The following is a 13,931-nucleotide window of genomic DNA, read 5'->3' as shown; positions in this document are numbered from 1 at the left end:
AGAGTTTAATTCACCTGAAATGTTAGTACACATAAGAACAAATACAAATCTTCTAAAATTGTTAAGAGATAACTACATATTTGAATAATAATATTTGGAATCATCAAAACTATACAAGTTGCAAGAATGTAAAACATGCAAATAACAACTATCTTAACACCTCTAACTTCCTATGTAAGGTAGGCATATGTATCAACGGTTCTAATCCTTACATCTGTCATTGATTTTATGACGGAAGCTTTTTCCTCAACAACATTCCTACATGATCTTAGAAGATGTCGGTCGGCTGGGCTAGCTAATTCTTGATTGTGGGATTCAATAAATCTTTTGACATGACAATAACCATCCTCATATACTGCAAACCTCACCATGCATAGACAACCAATTCTAACATCTAGTATAGTGAACTCTTTCTTGAATTAAGATCAATACTTTTGTTGAAACCAGCTTTTGAACAGACAAAGTCCTTCAATTTTATCTTCCTAGAATTTGGCCAAAAACTGTGATGATCCTTCCTGACGCTAAAGCCATTATCATGGGCATAAGTACAAAAACATTCATATACTTCTTTCTCATCTTCATAAATAGACTGAAATAATAAAAAAAAACTAAAGTACAATAAAAGCGCAAGTAAAGAGGAACAAAAGCGCAAGTAAAGCGCAGGTAAAGCGCAACAAAAACACAAGTAAAGAGCAAGTAAAGCGCAAGTAAAGCACAAGAAAAGCGCAAGTAAAGCGCAAGTAAACCTCTGGATTTGTTTATCATCTTTTGTTTACCCATCCTTAAAATAATGATGTTCTTCATCCTAAAAATAATAATGAAAGCTAAACAATAACATTAGAGTTTTTTTTACTTTTCTGCCAAAATAAAAAATATTAATGCTAATTGCAACATCTAAGATCCTAAGACTCTAATGAGCTGAAACCTATGCCTTTTTTCTACGGCGATGAGATTGAAACTGTTTACAACTTTCTAGCTGATTTTTCCAACTTGCGATGAGATTGAAACTTACCGATATGTTGAAACCAGAGGAATTTCCGGCTAAGTTAACTTCCGATTAATGCACCACCCCTTTTGATTCATGCATCATTTCCGATTCATGCACTCCCTCTTCCACCTCCCTCTTTGCTGAGCATTCCATCTCTTTTCTTCAATTTTCTAGCTCATTTTTTCTTCCAAAGCAATAAATATTTAGATCTTTTGCGGGTTTCAAAAATAGGGCGACAAACGCTTAAAATGAAAATAAAGTGGACTGGGTCGGGTCGATCGGACTGACAAGACATAAAGCAAAGAGATTATAATAAAAAAATCGCAGCTAGGTGTCTGCTTTCTATTGGCGTCCAAACACAGAGATAGGTTCAATCACCTGACCTAATAATTTGCCATTCGTCTCAGCACCTCCCACGTTTTGTTTTTTAGTTTATATGATCAAATTTGAGGTGGGGTCATGGAGAGAGAGAAAGTGAGAAGACTTGAATGAAGATCCGTGCCCTTAGGGCTCTCATGTTAAATCTGCCCTTGATTTGAATTCAACAATATATACATTCACCCTTATATTATATATACACGCACATAATATATACACATTATTTTACAAAGGATTAAAAATACATTCATGACACTCAAATATTGGATATTTATAAACTAGCATCCTCAATTTTAAAATTTTATATAAATATAAAAAATTATAATAAAATTATAAACTCATACTATTTTTATTTATATTTAATTAATATGATTTAATTGTGACATAAATAAATACAAGTTTTTTATAATTTAAAAAATATAATATGAATATGATGATTATTATTATTATTATTGAGTATTTATATCAATTAAATTAAATTTATATACACATCACATACTTATATTTGAACTTAATATTTTTTAATTAATAATCAATATTTCAACCAACAAATGAAGGGAGCTAAGTTAATATTAATATTAATATTATTTTTAAATTAAAGGAGCACTAATACGTAGCTTTTACCTGAGAGTTCAGCGGATGACTCCGCCGCTCACTTGTGAGCCATTGACGCACAAATTCAGGGAGAGAGTTGTCTCCACGCAACTCTTTCTGTGGCCGGGAAGACCAGTCCCGGCCGCTTTTCTGTGCCTGGACGAAAGCTACTTATCTTCGAGGTGACAAGTCTTATCCGGCGAAATTGGCCGGCTTCGTAGCAGTTCCTCGGAACCTAACTTACTCTCCATGGCCGCCGCCACCGCCACCGCTCTTTCCCTTTCATCCTCCTCCTCTTCTCCCAATTTTCTCCAACTCCGAAGGTTTCCACGACCGGAAAAAGGTTCGAGACTACCGCGTGCTGCTTTAGTCGAGGCAAAGCCCTTACCGGCCTTACGAGGCGGCGCCTCCGGCGGAAGCAGCGTCAATGGAGAATACGCGGTACAGGTAGTGGATGCGGCGGCAGCAGAGCTGTCCATCCGATCTCGGATGGATCGAGCCGGAGATATCCAGGCGGAGGCGAGGGCAATGACCCGCGCCGTTAACACCTCCGTCTACAGTCCCGAGCTAGTTGCTGCCCGATACGGCTCTCGCCCGATTAAGGTTCACTCTCTCTCTTCTCTGCACTGCTCTGCTCCTCTCTCTCTGTCTCTCTCTCTGTCCCCTCCTTTTCTCACTATATATGTTTCTATGCTACCAGGTGTTGCAGCGCACTGTCGAGATATTGACAGCTGTTGGAAGTTTCGCCTTCAAGTTGTTCCTTGACAAGAGGCTGGGATTGCTTGACCAAAGGAAGCGGATGAGGGCTGCGGAGCTGCGGAGGATTTTCACGAGACTGGGTCCAACCTTTGTCAAGATAGGGCAGGGCCTCTCTACACGGCCTGATATCTGCCCTCCTGAATTCCTGGAAGAGCTCTCGGAGTTGCAGGTATACTGGGAATTTTTACGTCACTCTACTTGTTGATTAGAAGATGAAATTTTCAGTTTTCAGTTTTCATAATGGAAGTTCACATGCTAGGACCTCCAAATTTTCTGCAAATGTGGTGATGTTAAGTGAGATAAAATCACTTTCTTAAAGAAATTGCTCGCCAAAAATTGTTCTAGCTTGATTTACTTGCATAGGCCTTTTTGGTCAAGTATTCTTACCTGTGTTTTTGTTGCGTGCTGCAAGCAATTCTGATGTTGGTTCCTGTTAGTGTTACATGAATGAAGAACAATGACTTTGATGATAGATATTGACACCGTATGTAGGAAGTACATATGGTGATAGATTTGTGATTAGCCATGAGCAATAATGTCTTTGAGGCATGGTCTGCGATTTCTGACGATGGATTGAGGAGTGTTAACATTATATGTGGTAGGTAGGTGCAGACGGCGTCTCCTCTTTGCATCCTAAGCATGAACAACTATATCTCTGAATGTTGTGCTTGACAGCGGTTGATGTTAGTTTAATGATAGACATCGACACTAGTTGCAATGGGAAGGTACAAACTGATGATTCTACAAGTGGTGATAGTGGAGAACTTGATAATGATAATAATGACATACCTAAGGGTGGTGTTTGCGACAAGATTGTAGGTGACACCAATGATAGACTTGAAGGAAAAAAGATATAATAATTTAAGAGTAAAAGCTCAAAGTAGTCCCCTGACTATCAATAAATGTCCAATTTAGTCTCAGAGTATTACATTGCCCCATTTAATCCTCAGACTATTGAAAATTGAGCCAATTTGGTCCATCGCCTTTTAAATTACAGAGAGAGCCGGACAGGTTTGTTTCTTGGGGGCATTTAAGTAAAATACCTATGCCTTGCTTCACGCTATATGTAGTGCACGCACTCTGCTAGACACGACGCCTAGAGACCATTCTACATGGGAGAAGCGAACAACCCACATAACGTGAGTGAGGCAGCCAACACGAACGAGGCAGCGACGCGGGCGAACAAGCGATGCTAGCGACAGGTTGGGCGAAACACGCTGTAACATCCTTCGACGCATGCGAGACTGGTCGCGGACGGAGCTAGGTTTTACTATTTCTCTTGGCCTCAATTTTTTGCATCTAGTTTTATTAGGGCGTTGTTGCAGTTCCGAAGCTAGTGATTGAAATTTTTTTGTACTTATCATAAATTAACCCGAGCCTTTCTTGGTGCTCTGTAAGCATAATATAATGGCATACACCCTATTTTAGTGGTAGTTTATTCTTGTGGAACAAAGATTTGGGGGCATTAGGGGCATGCAATATTGACATTTAGGCAACTCTAAGGATGAGTATCCCGATGGTTAATTGGGTTGGAATCATAGATCTATTTGAATTGAGATTTGATGTCAATAAGATCCTTGTTTGAGCAAATATAATAGAATTTTAATTATTCTTGTGAATTATGATCTTAAACATTTTTATTAAGTGTTATAATGTATAAAGCTTGATATTGTTGGCGTTGTTCTTGTTAAAAAATTTAAGAGGAAAGAGTTTAAAAATGTTCATGGTTACTACATGGTTCATCTCCAATAAGGGACCTTATTGAAGTATTTGTTTTAGTAGGTCAACCCAACTTCAGAGAGAATCCAAAAATAATAGCTTAGCAACTGGTTTCCTTTGATAATGCTGTGAGATCATCTAGTTTTTATTCTGTCTTTTTTTTTTTTTTGGCTAGTGGAGGCTATTTATTTTTTTTATTACCTATATTTGTTGTAATTTAGTTGGAATTATTGAGGGTGATAAGAGACGTGTCATATACAACAAATGCAAATATTTTTGGAGAGCAAGTTCTTCTATTGGTTTATCCCATTGATAAGCACAAAAAATAATTTGAAGTTAAGTTTAATTATGATTGTATTTTTCAAATTGTGCATGTATGTAACAGTAAAACAGGAAAAGATGAACTACATGCATTAGTTTCTGAGTGGATGGATGAATCCATTTTCTTACAACTTTGTAGTGATTTGTCCCAACCAACCACTATTAATCTGTCATGTGGTAATGTCGAGGATGCAGATGCACCTGAGAGTGGTTATTATAGTGATGACATGGACGAAGACGATGACGAGGATGAGGATTTCAACTTAGCTGATGCCAATGAGCAATTTGCAGACATTGATTATGAGATGCATGAGGATAATGAGTTATTTGAAAGTAATGTTGATCCTTATGTTGAATTTGTGGGCACCACAAATAAGGTAAAGGAAAAAATTGGGGTTTCAAATATCGGGTTTGAGGATAAATTAGAAAGAAATAACTTGGAAGTTGATTGTATGGATTCCAATGATGATGCAAGTGTTCATAGTGGCGAGGAAAATGATCACAAGATAGCCATTTTCAATATCAAAGCATTGGAAGGATTGTGAAAAACTGGATTTTCCTTGTCAGACCTAAGTCTTCCTTCTCTCTTCCCTTCTTCCCCTTCTTTTGTTCTTCTACCTTTCCCCTTCTTCTTCTACCTTTCCCCTTCTTCTTCTTATTCTACCAAGTAGGTCTGCCATCTTCGAATTGCCTCCCAAGGCTTGGGTGGGGCCCACTAGGGAATTCAATTAGGAAGGAGGGGGCGGCTAGGGCTTGGGAGGATTTTGGCTTATTTGGTTTAATTGAGTGCTTTAAGTAGAAAGAAAATATTAGGGTCATGGTTATCGATTTATTGTGGATATTTTTGTGTTCTTGGAGTTTTATGTTCTCGGAGTTTAACACTACCGTTGCCAGGTCCTAAGTCCTGGATGAGAAAAGTGGACGTTGCATTAGGTAGTCGACAACTAGCTTAAAACTTGTTGAATAATCATGACAAGAATCATTTAAAAAATTGTGTTAATGCTAGGGCATCCCCTGGAAGCGATGCGCTGTATGGCCTGAATATAACGACAAGTGTGCAAGGACCGTTGCACCGGCGCCCGGGTGCAGTGTTAAATAGGCAAGGGTTCCCACATCAAGGATGGATGTGGGCAAAAAAGCTAGTCCATGAAACTAAAATTAGGATAGGAATTGGGAGTACAGACTCCCTTACAGGAAAATTATTGAAATTAATAAATATTATAATTCATAGGAAGATAAATATTTTGTGCATTAAGGAAAATAAATAGATTGGAGACAAGGCTAAGAAGATTGATAGTTTATGATATAAACTATAATATTTAGGTAGTAGTCGTGCTAGAAATGGTGTATGTGTGATTATAAATAAGAGTTTGAAGGATAATGTTATAAAAATTAACATAATTGAAGATAAAATTATAACTTTAAAGATTATTGTTGATGCTAAGATTGTTAATATTATAAGTGCTTATGTTTTTCAAGGAGGTTTGTATATGAGTTCAAAACTAAAATTTTGTAATGACTTAGAAGAATTAATACAAAAGATATATCTTGAAAAAGAGTTTTTATTGGAGGAGATTTAAGTGGACATGTTGGTAGAGAGGTAGATGATTTTAAAATCATTCATGATGGCCATGAGTTTGGAACGACAAATAAAGGTGATAAGATCATATTATATTTTTCTTTAGCTTATGTTTTTATAATTGCCAATACCTTATTTAAGAAAAGAGATGAACATCTTATCATTTATTAAAATAGATATAAGAAAATGCAGATTGATTATTTTCTTATAAAAAATTAGATCGTTTAGATTACAAAGGTTATAAAGTTATGCCAAGTGAAAATTTATGTACCCAACATCGATTATTAGTTTTGGACTTTAAGATAATGGGGCAAACAAATAAAAAATAAAGTAAAATAATTTTCTAGAATTAGATGGGACATTTAAAGAATATTAATAAAAATATTTTTGAGAGTAAGATTTTAATTCTTAAGATTTTTTCTGTAAATGAGGATGCTAATGTTATGTGAGAAAAAGTGGCTAGAGATATTAAGATTATTGCAAAAGACGTGCTTGAAGTTTCGAAGGGAAACAGCTCCTAATAGTAAAAATAGTTTGTGGTGAAATCCAAATGTACAAAAAAAGATAAAAACTAAGAATATTTGTTATAAAAACTAGTTTAGATATAAAAATTTTGATAATTAGGAAAGCTATAAATAAGCTCGTAAGGAATCTAAGAAAGCTATTTGCGATGTAAATACCTTAGCTTTTAATGATTTATATAATATATTAGATATTAAGGAGGGAGAAATATATATATATATATGATAAAAACTAAGAATATTTGTTATAAAAACTAGTTTAGATATAAAAATTTTGATAATTAGGAAAGCTATAAATAAGCTCGTAAGGAATCTAAGAAAGCTATTTGCGATGTAAATACCTTAGCTTTTAATGATTTATATAATATATTAGATATTAAGGAGGGAGAAATATATATATATATATATATATATATATATATATATATATATATAAGTAAATGAATTAATAGTTTTTTGCCAATTTCTTGTAGTATATTATGACTTTTTTTCCACTTTTTTATCCTCTAAATTTTTAGATTATGAGCAAATAAAAATTTCAAAATTTGTTTTGACCTCCTCCCAAAGCATCTTCATAGAAAGAAATATGACTACTTCCATAAGATGATGGTCTAAGAAAATTACATGGAGTTACCAATGTTGATGTTGTTGTCTCTACCATGAATATTGATGTCAAATGGAATGTTACCCTGAATGAATAACATATATTTTATAAAAAGATAAATATCTTTAAGGTGAATATGAAAGGGGGTAAAAGCTAGATCAACTAGTAGGTTATTTGATTGAGCTATCAACCATAGTGACTTCTCTTTCTTTATGCTACCAAATGATTATGATGGGTTGAGAGAGGCACACAGAAAAAAATATCAAAGAGTGAAGAACTTAAAGCACATAAAGCTAATAACATATCTCTTGAGGAGGGGGATAAGATATTATAAGCTCAACTGTTAAAGGAGACAGAGGAGGAATAACATATTCAATTATAATAAAGGACTTCAAGAAATACTTGGCATATAGCATGATACAAGATCACATCCAAGAGGCTTGCGGCCATATATTTAACATAGAAGTAAATAACATAGAGCATTAATTCCTTCAAGAAGGTTTCATTTACATATTTTTTAGGAGACTTTATCTAGTTATCATAAGATTTTAGTCATGTTAAAAGAATATCTCCATCCTAGGCATTTGAAGGCTCCTTCCTTGATATATATGCAAGATGATAAAGAAAATGTGTCATATCTTCTTGTATGTGCCATGTATTTGGTTTATGCAAAAAAAAAAAAAAAATCAAGCACTAGAGAAAAATTAATAAAAACAATACTTTGAAAATTTTCCTTAGAATGGTTACCTAAGATAGATTGATATATAAAAAAATTATACTATACAATGATGTATCATCTTGTTCTATGTTCATGACAAATTAAAAATTTAGCAAGTTCAAATTAAGTGCTATGGAGAGTTCTTGAAAAGAAAGGAGTCAATAATGTTTATATTCAAATCATTAAAGATATGTATGCAGGAGTTATTACTTGTGTTCAAACACAATGTGGTTTGACCAAGTATTTTCTTATTTCGGTTGGATTACATCAAGGATCAACCTTAAGTTCATATCTTTTTTGCTTTAGTCATGGATGTTCTCTCTAGACATTTGCAAGAGGATGTACCTTGGTGTATGCTTTTTGCTGATATTCTTCTTATTGATAAGACTTGAGAGGGAGTTGAAGGTATACTTGAATTATGGATGTCAACCTTAGAGTCTAAAGGTTTCGCTTGAGTAGATCTAAAACTGAATATATGGAGTGTAATTTTAGTAGCAATAAACCTAGTGAGGGGATTGTGACTTTGGGTGATCAAGTCATTAATAAGAGTACACATTTTAGATATCTTGGATCTATTGTTCAGAGTGATGGTGAAATAGATGGGGATATTATCAGCAGAATTCAAGTTGGATGGTTGAAGTGGAGGAATGCATTGGGCTTGTTGTGCGATAGATGGTGGTGAGACTTGCAATGCTTTATGGTGCCGAATGTTGGTCATTAAAAGAGAAGCATAATACAAAGTTAAGTGTTGTAGAGATGATGATGCTTAGGTGGATGAGTGGCTTTACCCTTATAGATAGGATATGAAATGAGCATATACATGAAAAGGTTGGAGTAGCTCCAGTGGAAGATAAGATTAGAGAGAGTCGCCTTAGACGGTTTGGTCACATTAAACGGAGGCCTTTCGATGCCCTGATTAGGAAAGTTGAGGTATTAGATTTGACTTATGTTAAGAAAGATAGAGGTAGACCTAAAAATACTTGGTTAAGAAATATTAGAAATGATTTTTCTTTATTAGATTTAAATTAGAATTTGACTTTTAACATGACACAATAGAAAAAAAAGGATTCATGTAGCCGACCCCACGTAGTGAGATAAAGGCTTGATGTTGTTGTTGTTCATGGAGTTTGGCATCTTAGGCTCTAGCGGCGTCTAGGGATTGGGAGAGGTAGATCCTCCTCTCGAATTGAGAATCAACTGTATCTTAGTATTTTTCTTCCGTTATCTTTGATTAATGCAATAAAATTACTGTTTTTTGGTTTTCCCTCGGAGTTTGAGGAGATTTCTCGTTGTTTTTTCGAGGATAGATAGGGTTTACTTGAGATCTTTAAGTGTTTCCTATAATATTGCTTATATTCATGTCATTAAAGATATGTATGTAGGAGCTCTTACTTGTGTTCAAACACAAGGTAGTTGACTAAGTATCTTTCTATTTCAATTGGATTACATCAACGATCAACTTTAATCCCATATCTTTTTTTCTTTAGTAATGGATGTTCTTACCAGACACTTATAAGAGGATGTTTCTTGGTGTATGCTTTTTGCTGATGATATTCTTCTTGTTGATAAGACTTGAAAGGGAGTTGAAAGAAAACTTGAATTATGGAGATTAACCTTAGAGTCTAAATGTTTTCATTTGAGTAGATCTAAAGTCAAATACATGTAGTATAATTTTAGTAATAATAGATCTAGTAAGGGGGATTGTGACTTTGGGAGATTAAGTCATTAATAAGAGTCCACGTTTTAGATATCTTGGATGTACTGTTCGATGTGATGGTGAAATAAATGGGGATATTATTAGTAGAATTCAAGTTGGATGGTTGAAGTGGAGGAATGCATCGGGCCTATATTGTGTAATAGAAAAGTACCCCTCAAACTTAAAGGAAAATTCTATAAGATGGTGGTGAGACTTGCAATGCTTTATGGTGTAGAATGTTGGCTATTAAAATAGAAGCATAAAATTAAGTGTTACACTGATGAGAATGCTCAGCTGGATGAGTGAATTTACTCTTATAGATAGAATACGAAAGGAATGTTTGTGAAAGGGTTGGAGTAGCTCCAGTGGCAGATAAGATTATAGAGAGTTGCCTTAGATGGTTTGGACACATAAAACGTCGTTCTTCTGGTGACCATGGTGACCCGATTAGGAGAGTAGATGTATTGAATTTGACCTATGTTAAGAAAGATAGAGGTAGACCTAAAAAGACTTGACTAGAAAATATTAGAAATGGCTTTTTTATTAAATTTAAATAAGATTTTGACTCTTAAAAATACACAATGAAGAAGAATAATTCATGTAGCTGACCCCACATAGTTGGATAAAGGCTGGATGTTGTTGTTGTACTGTATACAAGAAACTTGACTCTCAGTAGGATATAGTGGAGAAAAAAAGGATTCATGTAGCCGACCTCATGTAGTGATATAAAGGCTTATTGTTGTTGTTGTTGTTATTGTTTACAAGCTACCAAGATTTTTACACTTAAAAACATATTTTTGATTAGAAAGCAAAACATATGCTCTTGAAATGTCCCATGTTGGAAGATAAATTTCTCATACAAGATACTGTCTACAAGATACTTGACTCTCAATAGGATATAGGGGAGAAAAAGGATTCATGTAGCCGACCCCATATAGTGATATAAAGGCTTGTTGTTGTTGTTACTGTTTACAAGCTACCAAGATTTTTACACTTAAAAACATATTTTTGATTAGAAAGCAAAACATATGCTCTTGAAATATTCCATTTTGGAAGATAAACTTCTCATAAAGGGAAGATTAATTTCTTCTTTCTAAAAGGATCCTGATTATCTCTATGTAACTCTTATACAATAACAACAACGACAATATCAAGCCTTTGTCACACTATGTAACTCCTATAGAGGAATATAATTTCTTTAACTTCTTGCAAGTGCTTAACAAATTGTTACATCTTTGGAGCAGGATGCCCTACCCACTTTTCCAGACGCTGAGGCATTTGCATGCATTGAAAGAGAGTTGGGTTTACCTATTGATTCCATCTATTCAGCATTATCTCCATCTCCAATAGCTGCTGCTAGTTTAGGCCAAGTTTACAAAGCCCAACTGAGGCTGTCTGGAGAGCTTGTTGCCGTGAAGGTACAGCGACCTGGTATTGAAGAAGCCATTGGCCTGGATTTTTACCTTTTAAGAGGTTTGGGCTTTCTCATTAATAAGTATGTGAACTTCATCTCAAGCGATGTTGTGGCTCTAATTGATGAGTTTGCTCGAAGAGTATACCAGGAGCTCAACTATGTGCAGGTACTAGAATCACTTACGTCTGAAATATTTCCAATTTAAAATGTTTGTTAGTCTGTTTTTAATTTCTGAAATCTTTCGCTATTTGGTTTAGTGAAACATTACTTCTTTAATTTTTCAGGCTTTTATTTATAAGTTCCTGTGCAGGAAGGAAAAAATGCACGGAGATTTAAAAAGCTATATGCCGACAAGGCAGATGTATTAGTACCGGATATCTTTTGGGATTACACGAGTGCGAAGGTTTTGACAATGGAATGGGTGGATGGTGTTAAACTGAACCAACAGGAAGCCATTGAGAAACAGGGTTTGAAGCTATTGGAGTTGGTGAATATAGGTATTCAATGTAGCCTAAGGCAACTGCTTGAATATGGCTACTTCCATGCGGATCCCCATCCCGGCAATCTTCTAGCAACTCCTGAGGGAAAACTTGCTTTCCTTGATTTTGGGATGATGAGTGAAACACCAGAACAAGCAAGATTTGCTATCATTGGTCATGTTGTTCATTTGGTTAATCGAGACTATGAAGCCATGGCTCGAGATTACTATGATTTGGATTTTCTATCTCCTGATGTCGATGTTTCTCCCATTGTGCCAGCTCTTCGTAACTTTTTTGATGATGTTCTTAATGCTACCGTTAGTGAACTCAACTTCAAAACCATCGTGGATGGTTTGGGTACTGTTTTGTATGATTATCCGTTTAATGGTAAGTTTCTTTCCAATGCATTTTACATTAGATCTGTAATTGTTATTCTTGTTTTTCTGAGTCGTTGTTAGTAAAATCTGTTACATTTAACTTATAGTTCATTCTTTGATCATCTATTCTCTTAAATAATGACCTATGATTATGTTTGTTTTCCTCCTACAGTTCCAGCATACTATGCATTGATACTTAGATCACTTACGGTGCTTGAAGGTCTTGCTCTTTACGCTGATCCTAATTTTAAGGTCCTTGCTGCTTCGTATCCGTATTTTGCTAAACGGCTTCTCACCGATCCAAATCCTTATCTTAGAGATGCCCTAATTGAGTTGTTGTTCAAAGATGGAAGATTCAGGCAAGTAATAAAATTATCAAGTTATTGTGCCAAATTTATAATAATCACCTAGTCGGGTGCATATAGAGCTCCTGCCAACTGTAGCTCCTGATAAGAGTTTGATTTGTGCAAAAACTATTAGCCTTCATATATCTTAAGGGAGGTTTTTTTGAGCCATCTCCATAGGAGCATTATCTGGCAATCATTAAATGTATGAAAAAACAATTACTTCAGTTTAATTTTAGTCAGTCTTTCTTGTTTCCTTTTGGACCTACCTAAAACTATATGATCTTCAGTGGTCCTTAACAAGTGACATTTTGGGAATCATTAGGGGTGTACATTAATCAGACAAAACCTAAAAATTATGATTGCTTTGGTTCAGTTTTTAAAACAATCGATTTGAGAATGTTTGGCTTATTTTGGTTTATGACTTGAGATTGGTTTATTCTTCTACAAAATTTAACAGACCTGAACAATTGTCCAAATTTTGTAAAATCGGACCCAAATTTTGAATCTTTCACGAGATATTGGAATTTGGGTTGGTTTAGTTTGGAACTCAACTCCAATCCCAAATCGAGATTTATAAAAGTTCAGCTTTGGTGAAAATGAATTAAAAAAAGTAAAATTTGGTGAGTTTTGCTTGATTTTGTACTGGTTCTCAGTTTTTCAATTTCCAGACCGGCTAAATTGAAAGTGATAAATTTTATTAACTTGAACCGAGCCAATTGAATTCACAGCGCTAGCACCCTTATTAATAACCTATTTAAAATATTCAATTGTGTTTTATTCAACACTATCTCTTAGTTTGTCTTTAATGTATTAATGTCTTACATATAGGTGGAATAGGCTTGAAAATCTTCTTGTTCAAGGGCGCAAAGATAAGGATTTCACTGCTAAAGATGCTTTGCAGCCAGTCCTAAAGCTTCTATTAGATCCTGAAGGGGAAGAATTAAGAGTTTTGGTTGTCAAAGAGTCGGTTTATGTTACAGAAGCTGTTGTGTTTGGGTCGATGATAGATGCATTCAATTCAATTCCACAGCCTATGAGGAGTCTAATTTCCAATGGCAATGAAAGTGGGCCTCTGAATCTAAACAATGGTGAACGTGAAAGAATCCTTGAACTTCGAGATAGGGTTTTCAGAATATGGAGCCTCTTGAGATCCTCAGATAATTTTGATCCAACCCTTTTTGAACCAATTCTACAGGTATTTGCTATACTATACGGTTCTTCTATATTATCCTCAAATGCCTTCAAGTATTTCTACCAGTGTATATTCTCAACTTGCTTGAACTTATGTTTTCTCGGATATTTTGAAATTGTTCTTACTATTTAACTAATAGTTTTTCTTCTGTACATTACATATATTTATTACCTATTAAGTGGAATCCATTATTCTTGGGCTATCAAGGTGATGTGAATCCAGGAATCGAATCTTATGAAATTAAT

At 34.9% G+C, this 13,931-nt stretch overlaps 1 protein-coding gene across 1 annotated transcript; it reads left to right on the top strand.

Moving 5' to 3' along the window:
• Positions 1–1,982: 1,982 nt before the first annotated feature.
• On the top strand, positions 1,983–13,822 carry LOC110109643 (protein ACTIVITY OF BC1 COMPLEX KINASE 3, chloroplastic). Its single transcript, XM_020840822.2, has 6 exons — positions 1,983–2,563; positions 2,661–2,888; positions 11,122–11,457; positions 11,602–12,157; positions 12,320–12,506; positions 13,323–13,822. The coding sequence occupies exons 1-6, from the start codon at positions 2,210–2,212 to the stop codon at positions 13,816–13,818; spliced, it is 2,157 nt and encodes a 718-aa protein (XP_020696481.1). The 5' UTR covers positions 1,983–2,209; the 3' UTR covers positions 13,819–13,822.
• The last annotated feature ends 109 nt before the right edge of the window (positions 13,823–13,931 follow it).

This window comes from Dendrobium catenatum, unplaced genomic scaffold (assembly GCF_001605985.2).
Source record: "Dendrobium catenatum unplaced genomic scaffold, ASM160598v2 fragScaff_scaffold_1067, whole genome shotgun sequence".
In the NCBI taxonomy this organism is placed as follows: Eukaryota; Viridiplantae; Streptophyta; class Magnoliopsida; order Asparagales; family Orchidaceae; genus Dendrobium; species Dendrobium catenatum.
The sequence above is the reverse complement of the archived record's forward strand: the minus strand, read 5'-3'. Positions and strand labels throughout refer to the sequence as shown.

Coding starts and splice junctions, on each gene's coding strand:
- LOC110109643 (XM_020840822.2), top strand. CDS start 2,210: ATGGCCGCCGCCACCGCCACCGCTCTTTCCCTTTCATCCTCCTCCTCT. Junction 2,564..2,660: donor ACGGCTCTCGCCCGATTAAG/GTTCACTCTCTC, acceptor CTATGCTACCAG/GTGTTGCAGCGCACTGTCGA. Junction 11,458..11,601: donor AGGAGCTCAACTATGTGCAG/GTACTAGAATCA, acceptor GTTCCTGTGCAG/GAAGGAAAAAATGCACGGAG.